Source organism: Bison bison, unplaced genomic scaffold (assembly GCF_000754665.1).
Source record: "Bison bison bison isolate TAMUID 2011002044 unplaced genomic scaffold, Bison_UMD1.0 scf7180017864250, whole genome shotgun sequence".
NCBI classification, from domain to species: domain Eukaryota; kingdom Metazoa; phylum Chordata; class Mammalia; order Artiodactyla; family Bovidae; genus Bison; species Bison bison.
The window spans coordinates 166,479-192,027 of NW_011494822.1; the positions used below are offsets into that span (position 1 = coordinate 166,479).

The 25,549-nt window shown below is 48.9% G+C and overlaps 1 protein-coding gene across 1 annotated transcript in view; it reads right to left on the minus strand.

The window, feature by feature from the left end:
* Positions 1-25,549, minus strand: part of ANKRD33B (ankyrin repeat domain 33B) — a 98,544-nt gene that overhangs the window by 6,444 nt on the left and 66,551 nt on the right. Inside the window, exon 6 of the mRNA XM_010847537.1 lies at positions 7,427-7,567. Within this exon, the coding sequence (XP_010845839.1) occupies positions 7,427-7,567 (141 nt within the window). The remainder of the gene's footprint in view (positions 1-7,426; positions 7,568-25,549) is intronic.

The following is a 25,549-nucleotide window of genomic DNA, read 5'->3' on the forward strand; positions in this document are numbered from 1 at the left end:
AACTATTTGAACTGTGGTGTTTGAGAAGACTGAGAGTCCCTTGGACAGTAAGAATATCAAACCAGTCCTTCCTAAAGGAAATCAGTCCTGAATATTCATTCAAAGGACTGATGCTGGAGCTGAAACTCCAATCCTTTGGCCACCTGATGCAAAAAGCCAACTCATTGGAAAAGACCCTGATGCTGGGAAAGACTGAAGGCAGGAGATGAAGGGGATGACATGATGAGATGGTTGGATGACATCACTGACTCAACGGACATGAGTCTGAGCAATCTCTGGGAGATGGTGAAGGACAGGGATGCCTGGCATGCTGCAGTCCATGGGGTCACAAAGAGTCGGACATGACTGAGCAACTGAACAGCAACAACATTGACATCTGGGCCAGATGACTGTATGTGGTGGAGGCTCTCCTGTGCATTGCAGGAATTTAAACAGCACCCCTGGGTCTCTGCCCACTAGATGCCAGTAGCACTCCACCAGCTGTGACAGCCAAAGATGTCCCCCAAGGAACCACACACATCTCCACCCCACTGAGGATCATAGTTCTAACCTCTATGACCTGCAATCTTGTTTTCCATTTTCCCAGCCTCCCTTACAACTGGTCAGGGAGCCCCAAAGAGAAGGCCATTGCATCCCTGATCAAAGGGACCTTTGGGACTTCCCTGGTGGTCCAGTGGTTAAGAATCCGCCTGCCAATGCAGGAGTCACACAGGTTCAATCCCCGGTCGGGGAACTACACCCTGGGCACCGAGACTACTGAGGGCTTGCTCTAGAGCTACGACTACTGACGCCCACGTGCTCCAGAGCCCACACTCTGCAACAGGAGAAGCCACAGCGATGAGAAGCCCGTGCACCTCAACTAGAGGGTAGCCCCCGCTTGCTACAACTAGAGCGAGCCCACACACAGCAACAAAGACCCAGTACAGCCATAAATGAACAAATTGATTAAGTTTAGAAAAAGGGGTCACGTTATCAGTGATGCTGCTTCCTGTCCGAGACACGGATCTGAGGCTGGAGCTCCAGTGAGCATCCGAACTCTTCATGAGGTGACCAGTCAACACACTGGAAGGTGGAGGGGTGGGGGTGGGGGGGGGTGGAGGGGTGGAGGGTGTGGGGGCAGTGCTGAGTCAAGAAAAGCATAGAGGAAGAAACCTGGATCTGTATGTTCTCAGGGAGTCAGGGCCGGCTCTGTTGGGTGACTTCTAGTGAGGTGAGACAAATAGATGCTTGCTTTATTTAATCAACTGTCAAGTCGGGATTTCTGTTACTGGAAGAGGCAAACCTCCTAAAAGAGACTGCTGCTGCTGCTGCTAAGTTGCTTCAGTCGTGTCTAACTCTGTGCGACCCCATAGACAGCAGCCCACCAGGCTCCCCCGTCCCTGGGATTCTCCAGGCAAGAATACTGGAGTGGGTTGCCATTTCCTTCTCCAATGCATGAAAAGTGAAAAGTGAAAGTGAAGTCGTTCAGCCGTGACCAACTCTTAGCGGCCCCATGGACTGCAGCCTACCAGGCTCCTCCATCCATGGGATTTTCCAGGCAAGAGTACTGGGGTGGGGTGCCATTGCCTTCTCCCCTAAAAGGGACTAAAGGAAGACAATCTACCTTCTGTTGCTCATTCTTAGGACCCTTTCCCCCAAGAGTCAAGGCCAGGTCCATGGGACCAGTAGGAGGCAGGCAGAGCCCAGGATGCATCACTTCCTTTCCTATGTCTCTGTAAGCCCCCAACCCCACGTGATGTGCTAAGACACTTCAGTCATGTCTGACCGTGTAACCCCATGGACTGTAGACTCTGTGCAACCCCATGGACTGTTGACAGGTTCCTCTCTCCATAGGATTCTCCAGGCAAGAATACAAGAGAGGGTTGCATACCCTCCTTCAAAGGATCTTCCCCACCCAGGGTTTGAACCTGGGTCTCCTGCACTGCAGGCGTATTCTTTACCATCTGAGCCACCCCAGGAAGCCTATCCCTGAGCAACCTACCCTTCAAATGAAGGCCCCACTCCAGTTCTACCCACACCCACAAGAGGCCTTTCTGCTCATGTTAGACAGGAGTGGGTCCCTGCTCCATCCTGGATGGGGGGGGGGGGCGTCATCTTTCCCTCCCCACCTAGACACAGGTGATTACAACACACCCAGAGAGCTTCCCCTTTTGTGGTCAAGGACCGCTAAGTTTCCAGCCTTATCAGAACAAAACAAGATAAAACCACCTGCCCAGGCCGGCGCAGGCGCACCGAGATCTAAAAGGTGACTCATAGTAACCCTGGGTTTATTATGCCCAATTGTAGTAAGTTAGCATTGCTGTTTGCCCTCCCCCCGCCCCCCAACCCCCTGGGGTTTCACTTGGGTGCTTGTGACTAAGCGCCTGTGGGCAAGGAGGAAGTTACACAACCTACAGCTGTCAATCAACCTGTCGTCAAATTACGCAGAAAAGGTGGGATTTTCCACCCTGCAAAAGCAATGCTACCCCGTTGTCCTGGGGCGGCGTCTGGTTTCGCTTCTCTCTCTCAGGCTCGCAGGTTTGCTTTGCCCAGTAAAACTCTTGCTCCTTAAAACTGATCCGTGTCTCTTAATTGAATTCTTTCTCATCAAGAGGACAAGAACTGAGGGAATAACTGTTTTCTGGCGGTGACGTTCACACAAGATCAGTGGGGACCAGCCCTTACTGGCCTTGTCCTGGGCCACCTCCAGCCTGTATCTCGGGCACTTGGGGTGTAATCAATACGATATATTCAATATGATATGATATTCTATGTGATATTCAATATGATATGCTATTCAATATGAATATCATATATTCAATATATAATCAATATATCATCTTGGGGTATAATCAATATGATATGCTATTCAATATGATATTAAATATGAATAGGATATATTCAATATATTAATCAATATATCTTGAGGTATAATCAATATGATAAACCAGGAGGCAGGGTCATCAGGAAGAGCCCTTAAAGGCAGGGATCCCACCCCATCCCCAGGCACTTCAGTCTGAGAGATCTCAGCAGTGCTGATTCCCACGTGCCCACCTGGTAATTCACATGGCTTGGTTTTTCAGTCTTCCCAGTCTGGCTTCCTTATCCCTGACTGGCTTCCTGGGGTGACTTTCTCGAACAAATACTTGCCCCTGGTTTCACTTTCTAGAACAAGTACTTCTGTGTCCTTGTCTCACAGCTGGCTTTCATGGGTGCCCAAGCTGAGACTGTGCCCTTGGTGATATAAAATCCCTGATTTTTTGCCCTTCCTCTTCTTAATAACTTGAAACTATTCCAACTTAATTATGGGAAATCCATGTTTTCCTCTACAAGCAGAAAGAAACCTCTCTGGGGACATCGTATCCTTTGGCTTTCCGGAAACACACAGTCAGGGCTTGCCTACAACAAGGATGAGGATATGATCAGTAGCGGTAATGCCTCTGCTCTCTGCTCATTAGATGAGCCTCCTCCACCTTCCTTTCTGTCTGTTTAGTTCCCCACAATCACAGGGAAACTAGAGGCTTTTGTTTGGTTGTGTTTGCTCCCCAAATGCCGCAGCAATGACACATGTCAGGTATGAAAGCCAGCTCTCTTAAGCAAGTCTGGAACCAACCTCCGCCGGGTTCTGCTTCTCTTCAGAGATAATCACATCCTCTGTACGGTTCTCGGAGCCACTTATTAAACACACCCATCACTTTGGGGCATTAATATTCCACTGAATTAACAAGGTTCTGCAGTCAGCACCACCCAGCTCCAACCCCGCTGTGATATCAGCAGAGCTGACAGTTCTCCTTAGGAAGCCCAAAACAAAAGAGCCAACAGATCAGCTTTTTAGAACCTAGTTATATTTTTATTAAAAGCCTAAGTTTTGGTAATTCTGACATTACCTTGTTCTGCCTGACAAGGTAAGATAAGAGCTCATAGGCACTCATAGATTATGAACTATTAGAAAATCTAAACAGTTTAGGGGTGGCATTCAATTCAATGATTCATTATTTCTAAAAGGAAATAGTTCTTATTAAATATAATGAAATTCAACCCAGATTCAGAAAGACACTCAGGTTCAGAAGAATATTGCACTCGAAAAAATGAGAATGAGATACACAATTTTATCCTAACCATTATTATGTAGTAATGCAAAAATGCCTTTTGCTTTTAAAATGATCACAGGATGACCTGATTCTGTACTTTGCTCTTAGCTGTACATAAACATCAATCCAAAAGCAATACTCAGATTTTAGGATCTTTACAGGCTTTAGTTTTTCTTAATAAATTCAAATGGAAATAAGAAGACTTTAAAATACTGATGCCAATTATTTAAATATCTCAACAAGTATCCTTTTTGCTATGTATCAAATTCAGAAAAGACATTCAATCACATATTGTTTTCTCTTCTAAAACAGACACACACACATCTACTGTAAGAGAAAAATGTAACCCACTTTCCTGGGGAAAAGTAGAAGCTAACTTAGTAGCAACAGCAGAAAATGAAAATATTCTAAAGTTAAACAACAAAAGCCTTAGAGGGCAGTCAAAAGCTTCCTGAAGAAGGTGTCAGATTCTCTCTTCACTTTCCCCATCGTTTCCCATTTACATCACATCAGTGGCTTTCAACAACAGTCGACTTTCCCAATAGGGGACGTTTGGCAACGTCCAGAGGTATTTTTGGTTGTCCAAACCAAGAGGTGCTACAGTCACCTGGCGAGCAGAGGCCAGGGGTGCTGCTGAACAGCCTGCAATTCACAGGACAGCCCACCCTGAAGAGTCACCCGGCCCCAGTGTCGATAGGACCAGGATTGAGAAATAAGAAAGTGAAGTATCTCATCATAAGCATATTTTCAAAGGGAAAAGTATACCATAGTTTTTCATTTAACAAATCATATTAAACACACAAAGTCACTAATAACCGACTTCCCTGGTGTTACAGTGGAGGGGAATCTGCCTGCCAAGGCATGGGACACGAGCTCGATCCCTGGTCGGGGAAGATCCCACATGCTGGAGCAACTAAGTCCTCGCACCACAACTACTGAGCCTGTGCTCTGGAGCCCGAGAGCTGCAGCCACCGAAGCCCGCGTGCCCTGGAGCCCGCGCTCCACAGGAGAGAAGCAACCCTCAAACTGCAAGGAAAAGTAGCCCCCACTCGCCACAAAGAAAGCCCATGCGCCGCAACAAAGACCCAGCACAGCCAAAAATAAATAAGTAAATTAATTAAAAAAATAATAAAATCCGTAATAACAATAATGATAACCAAATCTTCCCTGGTGGCTCAGATGGTAAAGAATCCACCTGCAACGCTAGAGACCCTGGTTCAATCCCTGAGTCAGGAAGATGCCCGAGAAGGGAATGGCAACCCACTCCAGTATTCTTGCCTGGAGAATCCCATGGACAGAGGAGCCTGGGATGCAGTGCGTGGGATCACAAAGAGTAGGGCACGATTGAGCAACTAACAGTTTCACACTTTTTTACTTTTTCAACCATTACCGACAGCTTCCTCCATTCCAGGCAACCGTCCGTGTCATGTGTGAACTCAGTCAGTCCCCATCACGACACTCTGCAGTAACTACTGACATCCGCTGAATATTAAGAAGAAACAGGCCTAGGGCAGGAGGTGACTGGCTTTGGCTGTAGAGAGGCTGAACGGAGGAGCTGGAATTTGACACCAGGATCCAGCTGGTTTTATGCGTCTTTCTGCTCTGACCACGTTCAGTCCAGGGATGCAGGCCTAGAGGTTTGTACTCATGAGGGATTATTCTAGACTGATGGGGTTGTGATCACGCAGATGGGAACAGGAAAGGGAAAGTATATGAAACCTAATGCCAAATTTGTTAACCAAATAACAGAGGAAAAGGGGGAAACACATTAGCATTGAATACACTGTCTTAAGCAGACCCATTTCTCCTGAGATCTGAAAAATGGTTCTGAGATCCTGTAACTGCCTGAAACCTGCACCAGACCCAGGAAAAAAGAAAGACAGGAAATCCCATGCAAGGTCTAGAGTGATTAGCAGGCAATTGATCTAAGAGCAAGAGGGTTTATAATTCAAATGAATTCACATGGGGAAAATTCCTGGATCGACAGGGTAAGTTTTTGGTGGTAAAAGTAAATAGCTACACTCAATTATAAGATCCAGAAGTAGTAAAAGCAGATGAAGGACCCCCCAAACACAAAAGCATCATAATCACCATTTAATTAGGAGGAACCATCCCTCCCCAATGTCCCCGATAAACTTTGTGGAAACTGATTGTTGTTGTTTAATTGCGAAGTCGTGTCTGATTCTTTGCGACCCCATGGACAGAGAAGCCCGTCAGGCCCCTCTGTCCCTGGGATTTTCTAGGCAAGAATACTAGAGTGAGTTGCCACTTCCTCCTCCAGGGGATCTTCCCGACCCAACGATTAAATTCAAGTCTCCTGCACTGGCAGGCAGATTCTTTCCTGCTGAATCACTAGGGAAGCCCACTGCTCTTTAAAAAAAAAAAAAAAAAGAAACTGTCATTGAGTCAAAAGCACAATCAATGAAATTAATTTCAATTAAGATCTTTTTTAGTTACAAAAAAGTTTTTCATCTTTGAAGCCTGTCTTTGCTTATAGAATTTATTTTTCTTACAGCATCTCCTAAAACACTCCAGTTAAGTAAAGCAGGAGAAAAAATAAAAAACAATCCAAAGTCAGTTGGGAATCCTCTAACTCCAATCTAATCACAAGGCAAGGGTCTTCCCAAGTGTCGCTAGTGGTAAAGAATCTACTTGCCAGGGCCGGAGATATAAGAGATGTGGGTTCAATCCCTGGGTTGGAAGATCCCCTGGAGGAGGAAATGGCAACCCACTCCAGTATTCTTGCCTGGAGAATCCCATGGACAGAGGAGCCTGGAGGGCTACCATCCACAGAGTGGCAAAGAGTCGGACATAACTGAGCGACTTCACACGTGCACACACAAGGTACTGAGATGGGAGGGCATGCCTTCTCTCCAGGAGCTCGTAGGGTCCAGCGAGATCAGCTGAAGCCAGTGCCAAGAACAAAACCAAAATAAATTAAGATGATGAAATCAAGTAACAGCGACAACAGCGTCTCCCACTGACTGAGATGTGAAGATGCTGCTCTCTCTGTGCCTGACCCTGGGTGCAGGCTTCATGAACATTTCTCACTTAATTGTCAGAATAACTCAAGGAGGCTGTGCTCTACTGATGGGCACTGATTCTCTTTTAGCATGAGGAGGAAAAGATCTTCGCTCTTCACTGCAACAGACGGGATCTTTCTAGTTGTGGTATGTGAACTCTTAGATGTGGCATGTGGGATCTAGCTTCCTGACCCGGGATCGAACCCTGGCCCCCTGCATTGGGAGTGTGGAGTCTTAGCCAGTGGACCAGCAAGAAGTCCCAACACATATTTTTTAAGGAGTACACTCAGCATTGCCTGGGGCCGAGACCACAGAAGAAAGGTGGGGACGTACCTGCTAGCATCAGGGCTCGGATGCACTCCGTCCGGCCCTGCATGGCTGCTTTCATCAGGGCCGTGAACCCGAATGCGTTCCTCCTTTCAAGGTCAAGACCAGGGAAATAGTTCAACAAGTAGTTGGTGATGGTGACGTGCCCTGCAAAGAGAAATGCACACGTGGATGGACCACCCTCCACAAAAAGCGGGCATCCCAGAAGGGCTTCCTACACACAGAGCGAAATGGGGCAGCGTCCGCCTGCAGGGCTGGACCACCTTTGGGAGGGTGGGCAGCGTGTGTGTTTGCCTCCCAAGCCACAGGAAAAAATTCTCAGGAGTCCAGGATACGAGGCGATGGAGGACCCTGTCTGGGCCACAGCGCTGCTGCCTCTGGTTCACTTGAGTTCCCTTTTGCCAACCTGCTTGAAGGCCAGCTGTCCAGGCAACCTGTTAAGGAGTGGACATGGGGAGCAGGGAGGCTGCGGGGGCACACCTGAGCTGGTCGCATGTGGATTCTGTCAGCTCCCAGCAGGAGAGGGCAACGCAGAACAGAAAAGGAAGCTAGGAGCCATTTCCCAGAATTCCAGAGCCTCAGAGAGGAGACAGTCTGCATCTCATCACCATAGCAACAGGATGTGTTAGTGCATACTGCCACCCTGGCATGGCTAAGAAGGTCCTTTCTCTCTCTCTCTCTCTCTCTCTCTCTCTTACACACACACACACACAGAGAACACAGGGAGTGTTGCTACCCAGACCCTCATCCATTAACCCAAGCAGGTAAGAATATTCATATCAGAATATAAATTTCTCCACTTCATCGCCCTGTACTTCAAAAAAAAGGGCCGGATTTTCTGCTCATTCTCAGAGGATTCTCAAAAAGTCTGCACACTCTTAGGTAGCAGTGAATAAGGAGAACATCATGTGAGAAGCTGTGTTCCCAGGGTGTTCCTGGTTCACCCCGAGAAAGATCCTCAGACAACACACAAAGAGGCTCTGGGGTCAAATGCCCGAGCTGTCCGAAGCTGCTGTGTGACACTTGGGATGGGTAATGAGGCTGTCCTGTGCACTGTAGGATGGTCAGCCGCCTCCCTGAACTCTGCCCACTAGACATCGTAGCTACCACACCTCCGTCCCTCCCAGGCATGACAACCGCAAGTGTCTCTGGACCTCACCAAGTATCGCTGGGGGAAAAATCAGCCCTGTTGAGAACCACTGTCCCAGAAGCTCAGATGTCACCGTTTCAGGACCAAGGTGGAGGACAGCCTCCCTTTCTGCTCCCCTTCGCCCTGACCCTGGCACCCCCAGCCCCTCTTGCTTGCCATCTGCATCCTGGCCCTAATGGCTAACACACCTCGGGAGTGCGGGCAGTCTGCACGAGGGCCTGGGTACCAGTCTCCATCCTCTTTTGAGGGGGGAGCTGCTCTGGGTCTTGGTTCCTGCATGAGGGCTTTATCTAGTTGCCGTGAGCGGGGACTACTCTCTAGTCGCAGTGTTGGGCTTCTCATTGCAGTGGCTTCCAGGCTCCAGGGCTCAGGAGTTGCAGGGCACAGGCTGAGCTGCCCCTCGGCATGTGGGATCTTCCCGGAGCGGAGAGGAACCCACGGCCCCTGCACTGGCAGGCAGATTCCTCACCACCGGACCATGAGGGAAGTCCCCAGTCTCCATCCTTCTACCCTGAGGATTCAGCTCTGAAAGCCCCTCATCCCCACCCCGTGCAGGTCCCTCGGAACCCCCCTCACTGTCAGGGCTGCAGGTGTAGGGCCAGGTGGACACTGAACTGTACTTTCTGCTGTTAACTGGGCACCACCAGCTCCTCGCAGGGAGGCTTCTGCACCTCGAAGAGGCCAGGAAACCTGAGGCTCCTTCCTTGACTGGTACCAGGAAGGGCACTGCGTGAGACTGGGGCTATGGCAGAGGAGGTAAGACCTCCCCGGAAGACGGCAGGCACGAGCCACAAGGTGCTTCCTAAGAATCACATACACACACGCGTGTGCACGCACACACACACACACACGCCCTGCAGGCTGGGAGGCCGAGCGAACAGAGGCCCCCAGCACAGCGGCAGGCAGAAGCCTCCTCTCCTGCCGCAGTGGCATCGCCTGGGCTCCACCCTGGCCCTGCCAATACGTGCACGCCCCTCAGTAACTAACTCCTCCCACGTGGGAGCCCTGTCCTCCCTGTCGTCGCACCCCGATCAAGACAGATGTACAGGTGGGACTGGGTTTCCTTCCTCGAAAGGCACCAGACGCTGCAGGCTGCTGGCCGAGCGATAGTACCTCCTTCTCATCAGCCTCCGGGTTAAAAACGAACAAGCAGCAAAAACCAGGGTGTGGACTCTAACAGAAGCAGTGTGGTCTGCTCCCCGTGGCAGACTTCAGCCCGCCTCCTGACCTCATTGCCAGCATGAAAAGGTGAAACTTCGCTGACTTTCTGAGATGAGCACTGACTAACACCGTCCTGTCACGGGGTTAACAAGCCAGAAACAAATGAGCGGGACCTTTCCGCTCTGTGACTCACAGATTCCAACCAGAGGCTGACACTTTTTGACTCTCTGCTGTTTACAGAACCCACGCCCCCCCAGCCATTCCCCCCGCCCCCCGCCGACCCAGGAAGGATGCTGGCTGTCAGATCCCCAAAGCAGCTTAACTGGGGCAAACTGTCAGGGCGGGGGCAGAGGGAGGGGGGTCTTTTGATCTCAGTTGCATTTGTGGGCCAGCTAAGCGCTCTGCAGCACCTGTCAGTTAGATTTAGCCAGGGTCGTAGTGAAACAAATTGCAATTTGTTTACAGCCATTTTTTCTAAAAAACATGAAGGAGTGTGTCAGACGCATTTTCAGCAGGATGTCCTTTGCACTGACATGCTAAACGCTCTGAACAGGCAGGGAGAAGGAACACCTAGGATCCACAAAGCAAACGGTCCATTATATAGATCTGTCCTGTGTGTTATGTAGAGATCGGAAAAACCAACACTCAGCCCATGCGTTCTGACAACTCGGACTCAAGCTGTCATGACCCGTGAAATCACTCCCAGGTCCCGCTGGCTTCCTCAGGATGACAGAACAGTACCTCTTATCGCACAGACAACCTCACTCAGCTGAAACAGAAGATGGACCTGATGCTGCTAAGAATGAATAAATGTTAACCTTCTTTAAGATGACAATTAACCAAAAGGAGCTTTCTCCTTGAGTAAGAAAGATAGACAGATGATAAGTAGGTAGATAGATGATAGGTAAGTAGATACAGGGACAGATGATAGATAGGTAAGCAATAGATAGATGATAGATGGATAGACAGGGAAGACAGACAGACTGATAGGTAGGTACATATATTGATGAATGGATCATAGATAGATGGATAGATGGTAGGTAACTAAATAGAACCCGGCAAGGAGATCCGACCAGTCCATCCTAAAGGAAATCAGTCCTGAATATTCATTGGAAGGACTTATGCTAAAGCTGAAGCTCCAATACTTTGGCCACCTAATGCGAAGAATTGACTCCTTGGGAAAGACTCTGATGCTGGGAAAGATTGAAGGTAGGAGGAGAAGGCGATGACAGAGGATGAGATGGTGGGATGGCATCACCAACTTGATGGACATGAGTTTGAGCAAGCTCTGGGAGTTGGCGATGGACAAGGAGGCCTGGCGTGCTGCAGTCCATGGGGTCACAAAGAGTCAGACATGACTGAGTGACTGAACTGAACTTCCTTATAAAACAGAATGTGTCTTACATTAAAATCTAGTTTGAGCCTAGTCACCATGGACCATATGGAATAGGATTTGGTCCCTGAAGTCCTCAGAGTGGACTTTGACCACACACGGCTCAAAAACACCCCCTCCCATGGACCCTGTGAGCCTTACCCTGCCTAAAAGCAGGGCATAAGTGACCCAGGGAGTAAGTTAATTCTTGATGACTCAGCTTCAGTGGGGTGACTAAGTAGCCATGTGGACAGAGAACTGAGTACTTAAGAGAGCTGGGTCTGAGAACACCCAAGTTCAAGCTTCGAGCCTGCCACTTAAAATCCGGGTGACCTTGGGAAGGTCAGTCAACGTCACTGAATCTGTTTCTACAACTGGAAAACGGAGATAATATCAACTTCACGATGGTGAAAATGACGAGAGACAAGGTATGTATAAAAAGTGCCTAATAGACAAATCTCTGGGCAGAAAAACTCCAAATAACTTATACACGTGCTCCAGTCCCAAGGAGGTGACACAGTAGAACCCACTCCTTCACTCGTGGGCTGTGCACAGACTCCACTCCGAAGAGTAAACTATGAAGATGGTTGGGGGGGTAGTAATCTTCCAAGAGAGATGTCTGGCCAACACGACCTCAGCCTGGTGATCGGGGTCAACAGTCGTGTCCAGAGGTGGACGGACAAAGATTCTCTGCTGATCAAACTTCAGTCAGGCTCCTGAACCTTCTCCCAGGTGCATCTGTGCTCTTCCTTGCAAAATCTCACTTTAGCAAGAACCCAGCTAGTAAGTCAATTGAACTCTGGTTAACTCACCCCTGCTCCACTCTAGTATCTGATCTGTTCTTCATCCCCCACCACCCCGCAGGGGATATCCAATCACCCCGGCCCATCTTCATCAAGAATCTTGCTAGGGTGGTTTAGCCAGAATCCCTCTGATGTTCCTTCCGCCTTAGTAATTTTCCATCCACAGCCCCCTCCCCTGCCATTCTGCTCCGTGGCTGTAAATTCCCACTTGCCCATCGCAATGGTGCTCACGCCTGTCTGATGATTCTGAACAAAGTCAGCCTGACCGTCTATAACTAGTGTCATTGAACACTTTAAAAAAAAAACAAAACCCTTCATGGGACATCATGAGACTAGCACTGTGGTGCTCCTTTGAAAAACCCACAACTCCACTCTAATCATGAAAAAAACAACAGACACACACAAATTGAGGGACCCGTCCGCTACAGACTACTACCACCCAGTGTTCTTGCCTCGGAAATCCCATGGACAGAGGAACCTGGCAGGCTACAGTCTGCAGGGTCGCAGAGTCAGGCATGACTGAAGTGACTCAGCACACACACTGCAGACTACTAGACAAGCACTCCCCAGACTGTCAAGGTCACGAAATCTGAGGAACTGTCACACCAAGAGGAACCTGAGGGGACACGACAACGAAACATCACGTGGGACCCTAGCCGGGATCTTGGAACAGAAAAAGTACATTGGTGGAAAAACGAGGAAGTCTGAATTTTAAGAGATGGACTTAAGTTAATAATAAAGATGCATCGATACGGGTTTATTTTGTTCGATAATAAAATTTGTGTCATAATAGTGTAAGATTCTACCACAGGGGTAACCAGGTGTGGGGTGTTCTGAATTCTCTGCACAATCTTTGCAGCTTTTCTGTAAGTCTGAACTATTCTAATATCAAAAGTTTGTCTTATGAAAGGGGAATCTAGGCAAGGGCCACTCAATAGACTGCAAGGTAGGGACAGTGATTCTCATCCGGCTGCTAGGTGCGGATCCTATCCACGCCATACACAAGCCTCACCAGTGGAGGGGGAGGGGGGCTCATGGGTGGGCGTGCAATGGACAGAGAAGACGTGGTTGGACCCCCAGCAGGACAGGAGGGTACAGAGGAGATGCTGACTCAGAAGGAAGTGAATGGACACGTCTCGGTAATTGTTGGGCTGAGCCAAACAACAGAAAAGCCAAAGGTGACTCCTGGGGACACCCCAGCCCCAGGGTTCTGACTCTACTTTGGATATTGCTGCTGTTGTTGATTAGTTGGCCAGTGGTGTTTTCTCTGAGGGTACACGAGGGTGGAAAAGTCCATGGTGGCCAAGTCTGACTTCCTATCTGTCTATGTTGCGGAAGAAAAGCAAAGCTCCCTTTGGATCACTGCCATGGTTTCAAAGAGAAAAGGTTAATATCTATACATTCTTAGAAGCATCATGTCCACCCTTGATTTCCATTGAGTGATGATATCCCAAGCCCCAAGTGGGGAATTTTAAACTTTCCCACTCTCTTTTATTTTTTTAATTATTTATTGTTTGGCTTTGCTGGGCCTGCTGCCACTTGGGCTTTTCTCTATTGCGGGGAGCTGGGGCTGCTCACTAGTTGCAGTGCGTGGGCTTCTCTTTGAGGCGGCTTTTCTTGTCGCGGAGTGCAGGCTCCAGGGGCGAGGGCTTCAGTGGCTGTGGCGGGGCTGTGATTCCCTGGCTCCAGGGCACAGGCTCAATAGTTTGTGGTGTGCAGGTTTAGTTGCTCCACCGCATGCGGGATCTTCCCCGACCAGGGATCAAACCCGTGTCTCCTGCATTGGCAGGCGGATTCTTTACCCCTGAGCCATCAGGAAAGCCCTAAACTTTCCCACTGTTACAGGAAACCCCTCTGCACCTCCTACTTCACAGAGGGAACTGAAACCACAGAAGGGAACTCCCTCTACTTTCCCCCCATCACCCCCCAAACTTCCCCACATCCCTCCTAGAAAAGAGGGGAGGGTTCTTCTCCTATTGAAATGCCAATCTCTCCTCCCCATCCAGTGCTTTAAAGACATTCCCCATCCACTGCTGGAGAATATATTCACGCTACAAATTACTTCCTCTTTCTCTTCAACCTCTCCCACCTTGCAAATTCATTCCCACCAGACTGTATTATGGCTTAAATTTTTCACCTTTTGCCATGTGGCTTCAACATTCTTCAGTTAAGAACACTGGGACTTACCTGGTGGTCCACTGGTTAAGAATCTGCCTGCCAATGCAGAGGACACGGGTTCCATCCTTGGTCCTGGAAGATCCCCCACGCCGCAGGGCAAGTATGCCCGTGCGTTACAACTACTGAGGCCGTCACACCCTAGAGCCCATGCCTCACAAGAGAAGCCGCCACAATGAGAAGCCCTCGCACCACCAGCAGACAAAGCCTGAGCATAGAAGTTAACACCCAGTGCAGGCAAAGAAAACAGGGTTGGCCCACTTGACATCTGTGGAAGCTCAAAACACACACGCTGGCAGGACTATCTGCCTAAGGAGAACGTGCCCAAGATGACGTGATGGTTCCAGGAAGAGGATGAGAAATCCATGGAGCAGAGCGGCCCAGGCAGACGGGTGTGGTTCACTCACAGACACGTGAGCCAAGGCCGTCTAGATCAGCCGGCTCCCAGCCCATCCACAGACGCATCAACTATGAACACGGTAAACTAGGGCTGGAGACTGTCATGCAGCAATAAGCTGGTACACGTGCTCAAGGATCTCCTGGCTTAAAATACATGACTGTCTTAGTCCATTCGAGCTGCTGTAACAAACTGCCATTGACTGAGTGGCTTAAACAAGAAATATTTATTTTTTCACAGTGCTGGAGGCTGGGAAGTTCAAGGTCAAAGTGCCAGCAGATTCTCTCTGGTGAGAATCCACTTCCGAGCCCACTCCCCGATTCATAGATAGTTGTCCTATTGTGTTCTCACATGGCAGAAGGGGTAAGGAAGCTCTCTGGGGTCTCTTTTATGGAGCACTAATTCTCTTCATGAATGATCCCCTCCTCATGACCTAATTATCTCCCTAAAGCCCCATCTCGTATTACCATCCCATGGAGATTAGGATTCAACATATGAATTTGGAGGGGGACATAAACATCCAGTCCATTGCAATGATCAACAATAATCCCTGTGGCCCTGTCTTTGCACTCCAGTCATCTGCCAATCATATGACATCTTTTTAGTCTGAATTCCAGTCACCTGCTCTCACTATTGCTACTTACACCCCCACCAATCCTCCTGAAACCATCTTCCTTCATTCCCCGATGACTGTCTTGTACCAAAAATCTGACAGTTATGAGTCAGTTCCCACCTTACTAGACATTTCCATAGCCATTAACCACGTGTCTGCTCCATCCAACACTTTCTGCAAATGTCCTGATAGCTCACCCTTCTGATTTTCTTCCTAGCTCTCTGGCCACCCCTCAATTTTCTTTGTGAATTCTTCTGTTCTCTGCTTTCTGAAATGCCACTGTTACTCAGATGCATGACTAAGCCTTCTTCTCATCTCATATACCCTCCCTCGGTGATCCTATCCACCCTCACGGATCAAGTCATCATCCTAAAACTTCCAGATCACTTATCTCTAGCTAATCTATTTTCCTGAGTTTCTTACCTAAGTATATATCTACTGGATATTTCATCTTGGGCGTTCCACCAACAAATCAAATTCAACATATAAAATTCAAAACATGTTTTTTCCAAACCTGCTCCTCCCATCCACATTCTTTGTCAATGATGAATATCAGCAATCACCCACCAAAGTGCCCAAGCCAGAAGTCTGGGCTTTCTCTTCAGCCCTCCCCTATCCCATCAACATCCAAGTATGGAGGAATTCTGCCAAAGCCACCTCTTAAACATCTTACAAGCCTGTCCGTGTTTCCCCATCCCCACTTCTAACCTGGATGGCAGCCACCACCATATCCTTCCTGGGGTCCACTCCTCTCCTAACTGAACTTGTCCCATTTATGCTCCATTTTCTACACTATCAGCAAGAAACTTTTCCAATCGACACAACTACTACTTAAACCCTCTCATGCTTTCTACTCTTTAGATAAATTCTTGACTCTTTAACCAGCTAGCTTCTTTCTATCTAGCCCTGCTCTCTGAAGGGTAGCAGAATATACCACCCAAAACATGCAACTGTGGCATAAGAATTATTTTGAGCCAAAGACAACAGAGAAGAAGCAGATACAAGAAAAGCTCCCTGTCCTCCCCCATGTGCCTAAAAGCAGGACATACATTTTCTTATTTTATTCTTTTATTTTCCCAGGTTTTATTGATATAATTAACATCTAGCACTGTGCTAAATTAAGGAGTACAGCATAATAATTTGACTTCCATATATTGTGAAATATTACCACAGTAAGTATAGCTAACATCCATCATTTCATTCACATACCCAAAAAGGGGTACAGTTTTTCTTCTTTGTAATGAGACACTAAAAAACTGCTTTCCTCTGTCCTGTATTTCTCCATAAATATATGGAGATGGCATATATTTCCATCTTCTGTCTTTAAGGAAGATGACACATAAGCCAGAGTTCTGAGCCACCTGCTTGAGTTACTCATCTTTAGCTGGGTGTCCCCCACTTACACATGAGGTCCATGTGTTTATAGGTGTCTGGTTCTCTCTTGTTAGTCTTTTATTACAGGGGTCTCACTTGGGAATCCAGTAGGGTAGAGAGAAGGTTATTTTTCCTTCCCTATATCCTCTCTTTATCCTCAGCTCTTGCATGCATGGACTCTGTAATTACACAGCTCTCTCTCTTTTTTAAAATTGTAATTTATTTATATATTTGGCTGTGCTGGGTCTTCACTGCTGCTCGGGCTCCTCTCCAGTTGCAGCAGGCAGGAGCTACTCTCTAGCCGCAGTGCACGAGTCTCTCATTCCGATGGCTTCTCTCGTTGCACCTCCTGGGCTCTAGAACACAGGCTCAGTAGTTGCAGTGCTCGGACTCAGTCACCCTGCAGCACGTGGGATCTTCCCCGACCTGGGATCTAACCCAAGTCCCCTGCATTGGCAGGCAGATTCTTTACCACTGAGCCATCAGGGAAGACCACAACTCTCTTTCCATTCACCCGTGTGCCATGCTTTCTCTAATCTACTGGTCTTTGCAGTCCCCCTGCCAGATATGTTCTTCCTTTGCTTCCAATGGAAGCTCTGCCCTCGTCCCCCAAGATTGAATCAGGCACCTAAACCATGATGCCTCACAGTTCACATTTCCATGTGGCCATGGATTCCCACAGCCACTATAACCCTCATGACCCTGATCTCAAGTCCAAAACTTCCAATGGACAACACACTTGGTAAATATTTAGTAAGTAAAAAAGCTGAAGGATTCCTACTTCTCCCTTGAAAGATGTTCACGTATCAAAAAAGTTGCTAATTTTCAAGTCCCTGGTGGCTCTGTTGGTAAAGAATCTGCCTGCAGTGTAGGAGACCTGGATTCGATCCCTGGGCTGGGAAGATCCCCTGAAGGAGGTCATGGCAACCCACTCTAGTATTCTTGCCTAGGGAATCCCCATGGACAGAGGAGCCTGGTGGGCTGCAGTCCACAGGGTCTCAAAGAATCGGACATGACTGAACAACTAAGCACAAGTCATAAAAACACATTATCAAGATCACAGGGCCATCACAATTAATAATTTTTGACTCATTCAACACGTAACCGGTACCAATTATAAGCTAAAAGTCTTGTTTATGCTTTCATCCAAGGAAAGGAAACAGACAATAAACCTGTGCTGCTCTAAAAATGGGAAAACGTTACCAAATTAGGGTTGTCTAATAGCAATCCACTCCAGTATTCTTGCCTGAAAAATCTCAGGGACAGAGGAGCCTAGCGGGCTACAGTCCAAAAGGTCACAAAGAGTTGGATGTGACCCAGCACGCACACACCGAGACTTGATTGCTCTGAAGCAGGTACTCAGAATGGAATTTCCCAAATGAGGCCAGTAGAGGGAACTGTTGATTGGAAATATCAGGTTCCAGCAGCACCAATGAAGAGGACAGGTTCTTTGTTCCCATCCAGAAGCGGGGGCGGGGGGCTGCACGTGGGAGCAGCAGTGGGGAGCACACACGGGCCATCCTCTCTAACTGGGGAGCACACACAGGCCATCCTCTAACTGGGAAGCACACACAGGCCATCCTCTCTAACTGGGGAGCACACACAGGCCATCTTCTCTAACTGGGGAGCACACACAGGCTATCCTCTCTAACTGGGGAGCACACACAGGCCATCCTCTCTAGCTGGGGAGCACACACAGGCCATCCTCTCTAGCTGGGGAGCACACACAGGCCATCCTCTAACTGGGGAACAGGACCATCCTCTCTAGCTGGGGAGCACACACAGGCCAACCCCTCTAACTGGGGAGAACACACAGGCCATCCTCTAACTGGGGAGCACACAAAGGCCATCCTCTCTAACTGGGGAGCACACACAGGCCATCCCCTCTAACTGGGGAGCACACACAGGCCATCCCCTCTAACTGGGGAGCACACACAGGCCATCCCCTCTAACTGGGGAGCACACACAGGCCATCCTCTCTAACTGGGGAGCACACACAGGCCATCCCCTCTAACTGGGGAGCACACACAGGCCATCCCCTCTAACTGGGGAGCACACACAGGCCATCCCCTCTAACTGGGGAGCAGGACCATCCTCAAACTGGGGAGCACACACAGGCCATCCCCTCTAACTGGGGGGCACACACAGGCCATCCCCTCTAACTTGGGAGCAGGACCATCCTCTCTAACTGGGGAACAGGACCATCCTCTCTAATTGGGGAGCAGGGCCAGCAGCTTCAAAGGAGGTGGCATTGCTGTGCACGGTCAGAAAGGCTCGGAAAACGAGTTTATGGGAAAAGGCAAGGCAGTGCTAGGAAACCTGAGAGACGTGCCAAGCCCTAATTTATTTTAAACAGAAACTGAGTAAAAGCAAAACACTTCAAAAATCCATAAAAATCACAATGAAGTCAGACTCAAATCATGATCGGGTGTAGTGATGATAAAATAAGATAAATACAATGAAGAGGCGTTTATCCCCGGCTCAGGCCAAGTCATACATTCTCCTCGAAAGTGGGGCCCTCCCCAGATCCAGTTCACAAGTCAGAACACACATGGGCAGCCTGAGCCCCCGGCCGCTGCCTGAAGCCTCCTGTCTCCAGCAGCAAGTGACATGAAGAATGTCATGAAGGGCTTCTTTGGGGTTAGCTGCTCAGTTATGTCTGACTCTTTGCAACACCATGGACTGTAGCCTGCAGGCTCCTCTGTCCTTGGGAGTTTCCAGCAAGAATACTGAAGTGGGTTGCCATTGACTCGGTGGTAAAGAATCCACCTGTCAATGCAGGAGACATAGGTTCGATCCCTGGTCCAAGAAGATCCCACATGCCATGGAGCAACTAAGCCCATGCACCACAACTATTTAGATCACACTCTTAAAGCCTGGGAATCACAACTACTGAAGCCCAGGAGCCCTAGAGCCTGTGCTCCACAAGAGACGTGACTGCAATGAGAAGCCTGCTCACCACAGCTAGAAAGCAGTCCCCACTCTCTGCAACTAGAGAAAAGTCAGCACATTGCAATGAAGACCCAGCACAGGCAAAAATACCAAATAAAGAAGTTAAAAAATAATGCCAGACTGGCTCTCAGTGCATTTCCTGCAGAACTTTAAAGATATGTTCAAGGAATAACAGGCTTCAGGGATGCACCAGAGGCTATGTGTGCTGAATCAACTTGATATTATCACCAGTTCAGAAGACCCCTGTGGTTTTCTGATTTCATCTTACTTCTGCCGTTCTGTTAAAGGGGAACAAGAAACAGGAAAAGGAAACACCTAAAGCCATCCAATATTTTGGCCACCTGATGCAAAAAGCCGACTCAGTGGAAAAGACCCTGATGCTTTAGAAAGATTGAAGGCCTGAGGAGAAGGGGATGACAGAGGATGAGATGGTTGCATGACACCATTGACTTAATGGACATGAGTTTGAGCAAACTTCCAGAGATAGTGGAGGACAGGGAAGCCTGGCATGCTGCAGTCCATGGGGTTGCAAAGAGTTGGACGAGATCAAGAGGCTGAACAATAAACAAAGCCACCCTCCGGGATGTAATTCATTCCTTCCATTATCTCACTTTATATTTTTGTTAGGGCAAGTCTGGTAGAGGTTAAAATTACTGGTATTACTGATATTTAGGGATTCTTGGAGGTTTTATTTTCATACATTCTCACCATAGAAAAAGCCTAATTCAGGTTCAGTTGTGTTTTTCTTTTACATTTTATTTTTTATGTGAACCATTTTTTAAAAAGCCTTTATTGAATTTGTTATAATATTGCTTCTGTTTTGTGTTTTGGTTTTTTGACCATGGCCACAATGCATAGGGGATCTAAGCTTCCCGACCAGGGATTGAACCCCCATCCTTTGCATTGGAAGGCAAAGTCTTAACCACTAGACCACCAGGGAAGTCCCTCAGCTGTATCCTGATTCTGCAGAACTCGAGGAGGTTAGGCTTTGAAGAGAACACCGGACAGGCAGATCAGGCATTTGCATCCTAATTTACACTCCAAGGCCGGGCTCCTGACTCTCAGCCAAGATACACAGCTGTGATATCAAATAATACAAACGTGTGGTCACTTCCCAGTCTTCCTTAACCACACAGATTCGGTGGGGCCAACGCTGACCAGGTCAAGTCAACTGGGGTCACTGCACCGTCCTGGCCAGTGACTTGTTTGGTCAGGGCCGGGCGTGTGAGGCAAGCCTGACAGCTGTAACCAAAGCTGTGCTGGAGGCTTCTGGAAATGCTCTCCCATCTCAGAGAACAGAACATGGACTGGGACTTGCTCCTTCCCGAAGCTTCCTATGCTGTAACGTGAAGCCACGCTGCTTGGAGCTGCCAGGCCATCTTGAGCCCAGAGGGAAAAGGTCAAGAATTTCTGAGAAGCCGGGCCCAGGTCCTGACAACACAACACCACAAAATGAAGCAACCACCCTTCACTCCCAACTGTTGCCTTCAGACAGGTCATGTTGCAAGAGAAGGCCGTTTTCTCATCGTGGAAGCTTGTTTCGTTGGACACTCAGGAGACTGCACCCAAAAGCCAGAGCAGATCCTGCTGCTGCTGCTGCTAAGTCACTTCAGTCGTGTCCTATCCTAGGCGCCAGTAAAAATCACAGAAACGCAACTGCACCTGTGCCTCAGACGGTAACGACTCCGTCTGCAATGAGGGAGGCCTGGGTTCAATCCCTGGAATGGGAAGATCCCCTGGAGAAGGAGACGGCAACCCACTCCAGTATTCTTGCCTGGAGAATCCCCATGGACAGAGGAGCCTGGTGGGCTATAGTTCATGAGGTTGCAAAGAGTCGGAAACGACTGAACGCTAACACACACACACAAGTGCAAACAGTAAGCGAAGTCCATTTGAGCTGACGCGTTCTCAGCCCTGGGGGACATGCTGGGAAGTTGAAACTGGCACAGCTTCTCCTAAAAGCCACTTGGTAGGGCCTTCCCTGGTGGCCCAGTGGTTAAGACTCCACACTTCCACTGCCGGGGCCGCCTGTTCAGTCCCTGGTCGGGGAACTAAGATCCCACAGGCCCTGTGGCAAGGCCAACAACAACAACAACAGAAAGCCACTTAGCAGGGGCTCCGTAAACGGACAGGTTGAAAACGTGCCGGTCCTTTGATGAAGCGATTGAGTTCTAAGAATCTGTGCGTACATTTCCCCTCTTTCCTTCTCCGCCCTGCTCTGACCTCCACAAACCACACCTGCGGGGTCCCTTAGCCCTGAAGTCTTGGGTGTGACTTAGCAGGGGCCCTGTGGAAGGTGCCAGAGGGGATGTGCTTCTGGTCCCCGCCTGCCTTCTAGCTAGGGGGTTCAGGTGACCCAGGCCCCAGCTCCTGGGGGCAGCCCTCCCCTCTCCCCCGCCCCCAGGACCCTTCCCTGAGCTCGGGCCCCATCTCCACTTGCAGTCCCCTTAACCTTTGCTCGGTTTAGCCTCTGAGTGCACCTGCTGCTCTACTGTACCACCAGGATGTTGGTGGGTACAAGCCCCCCGCTCCAAACTGTCCCCCTCACATCCCACCAGCCCCGACCCCAACACGAACGGCTGCACTCCAGCGTTGTCTGTAACCAGCTAATTCAGAAACCCTCGAGCATGAGACTTTAAATTCAGGAGATGGGGTTACGTGGGTCCTTGACCGCCCCTGTAGACCCAGCACTTAACACAGCCATTGGACATGAAGTGACTGCCGGATAAATATGTTTTAAAAGAAGATCTTGTATAGAAAGATGAGCCACAGTTGACTGACTTTCTCAGTTACTGGACGCCAGGGACACGGACATGAACACACCATCACTCAGGTGTGTGCTGTAGGAACCAGGCAAATCTCGTGTCCACTGGTCCATGCAGAAAGATCTCCTAGATCTACTGAGTGAAAACAATTAAAATCAAGTCTCTACAGAATTGCCCCATCCAAGTAAATAAAAGGTGCCTGCACACACTTTGTGTTTGAAAAGGAGAGACTGAGTTCTGGCAAAGTAACCAGCTGGAATGCGGCCAGTCAATGAGAGACCGGGGAGAGAGAGAAGGGACAATTCTTTTATTTTTTTTAAACAGTTTTTTAAAATATTTATTTGGCTGGACCAGGTCTTAGCTGCAGCATGTGGGATCTAGTTCCCTGACCGGGGATCAAACCCAGACCCTCTTGTACTGGGAGTGCAGAGTCTTAGCCACCGGACCACCAGGGAAGTCCTGGGAAATTTCTAATGATTTTTTAAAACAATACTTCTGTAGTGATTTTTCACCATAAGCACTTATTACTATATGTTTTTTGGTAGTAAGAAATCATCAAATAAATAAAGCTGGTTATAGAATTGGATTAAAACGGGGCATCATTTGATTCTATCCACTAAAATTGCAAACAGCCTCTTTGGTTAAAATATCAGTACGTGAAAATCGTAACAGAAGCTCTCAACTGCTGTCCTTTATCCTCGCTGTGATCTAGTGATGGCTGTGTCCCTGTGATAACATCTCACCCGGCTCCGTGAACCACTCCAGCCCCAGCTCCGAGGCCCGCTGACAGGCGCCTGGGCCACCATTCTGTATGGGAACGTGTGACACTCCAGTTCCCAAAGTGAGGTCCCCAGCCCTGAAGCACCAGCCTCACCTGGGAACTCGCTGGAACACACACTTCGCGTCTCACCCCAGGCCTTGCTGCTGTTTACTAAGTCGTTTCCGACTCTTTGTGATCCCACAGACGACAGCTCGCCAAACTCCTCTGTCCATGGGATTTTCCAGGCAAGAATCCTGGAGTGGGTCGCCGTCTTCTGCTCCAGGGGATTTCCCGACCCAGAACTTGAACCCGAGTCTCCTTCATTGTCAGGTGGATTCTTTACCATTGAGCCACCTGGGAAGTCCCAGACCTACACAATCCAAAACTCTGGGGACTGGGTCCAGCCATCTGGGTTAAAACACAGATTATCCACCTGTGGATTATGATGATTCAGCTTGTAACTGAGCAGGATCCTCCGGGGCCTTCCCAGGACAGACACCCCCACCCCGACCACATCCTCTGCCAGCCTCTTCTTTGTACAAAAAAAAAAAAAAGTTAGCCTCCTGCTGCTGCTGCTGCTGAGTCGCTTCAGTCGTGTCCGACTCTGTGTGACCCCATAGACAGCGGCCCACCAGGCTTCCCCATCCCTGGGATTCTCCAGGCAAGAACACTGGAGTGGGTTGCCATTTCCTTCTCCAATGCATGAAAGTGAAGTTCCAAAGAATAAATTTAATCAGAGTAGTGAGAAAATGCAGAAATAAAAGAGAACAGTCAAGCAAAACAAATGAGTAATAGTTTAGCCATTAAATAAAGTCAAGGACCTTTAGTTCCTTCTCAAGGGCCACAGGTGATATTCTGAGCCACGTCCTCTGAGCTGTTTTGCAGATACTGAAACCCACACCAAGTGGAAGAAGCTAACTGTATGCTGCCCATAAGCACGAGATCCCAGACCGCTTGGAACTAGAGGTTGATGAGGTTGACTTCTAGTTATCTCACCACCAGCCAATCAGCAGAATGTTCACAAGCTGATCAGACACCCGAAACCCCTCTTCCTCATCCTGTCTTTAAAAACCCCTCCCTGAAAGCCTTCAAGGAGTTGCAGCCTTTGGAGCACTACCTGCCTGGATTCTTTACTTGGCACCGGCAATAAATGCTGCCCGTTCCTTCACCACAACCCAGGGTCAGGAGGTTGGCTTTACTGTGTGCTGGCAAGCGGACCCAAGTTCGGTTCAGAAACAAGCTCAAGTCTGACAACCAAGCTCTGTGCTCCGAGGTCATTATACTCTCAGGGAGGAGGGCAGCAAGTCATCATCCCCAGCTGTATCAATATATTAGGGAAAAATCATGTCCTCACATGGAGGCAATTAAGATAAAGAAGGAAACACTGTTTTCTTTAAAATATAGCACGGCAGAGGATGAGATGATTGGGTGACATCACCGACTCGATGGATATGAGTTTGAGCAAGCTTCAGGAGTTGGTGATGAACAGGGAGGCCTCGTGTGCTGCAGTCCATGGGGTCGCAAACAGTCGGACATGACTGAGCGATTGAACTGAACTGAATAGCACAAAAACTACACTCCACCCTTCCCTGCTCCCAAACAATTCAGTGCCAAACCTTGGTGGGCAGAGCCAGGAGGCTCCCTGTAGGCCTGGGTGGGTCAGGGCCCCAGTGGAGGGAGCGGACACCGTGCCAGGGGGAGGGAAGTCCATACAGAGCATGAACAAATCAGTTAAATAGGTCAAGGGCTGTGGAAGCCAGGAAAAAGAGGAAATACATTACGTTTTGTTTCTAAAAGAAGATAAACAGAATCCATCGACACGTCCAATCGTTAACAATGGTTCCCTCCAGAAAGTAAAAACAGAAAGACCTGGCAGTGAGGAGCTAAGTGATTTTCACCCTTAACTTTAATTGCTTGTGTGTTTTATTTTCCAAACATTATCTACTATATTTTACAATCTGCTTATCAGAACATCGGCAGGGCTCCGTGGAGAAAGCACCAGGAGGGCCGCCACGTTGCCAGCCTCCTCCGGCATGACCCAGTCTGGGTTGCAGTCCCAACCCCCCCCCACACCCCCACTGCTGGTACCTGCACACTTCAACACACCCCAGCCATCTGCATCCCACCAGCTGCTCTGCAGTCTAAGCTTTTTGGAGGGGAGGCTCCACCAGGGACCACCAGCTCTCTTGAGGGCAGAGCAGGAAGTCCATGAACACAGGAGTCTGCCCCCTGTCTCCACTTCCCACAAAAGCAACGGGCAGAAGACTTATCTGTACCAGAAACCACAGAAAGACACCATCCACTGGCCAGAATTCCTGGAAGGAATTTCTGTCAAATGCAGTGGAGACAGAAGCAGGTTGCAGGCAAGGACAGGGCATTACAGGTATTTGACCTGTAATGTACAGGTATGAGACCTCGGGGGGCTCCACCAGTGTCCCCAGAGAAAGAGGGGCTACAGAGATGCATGGAGAGCCACTGATGCCGTTTCCAACCCCCAGGCACATGAGCCAAGCCCGTGGTGCTCCCACACCCAGCTCCTACTGCTGCAGAGATGACACCAGGCAGGGGGCAGGGGACATTCAACCATGACGGCACAGGCTGCTGGCC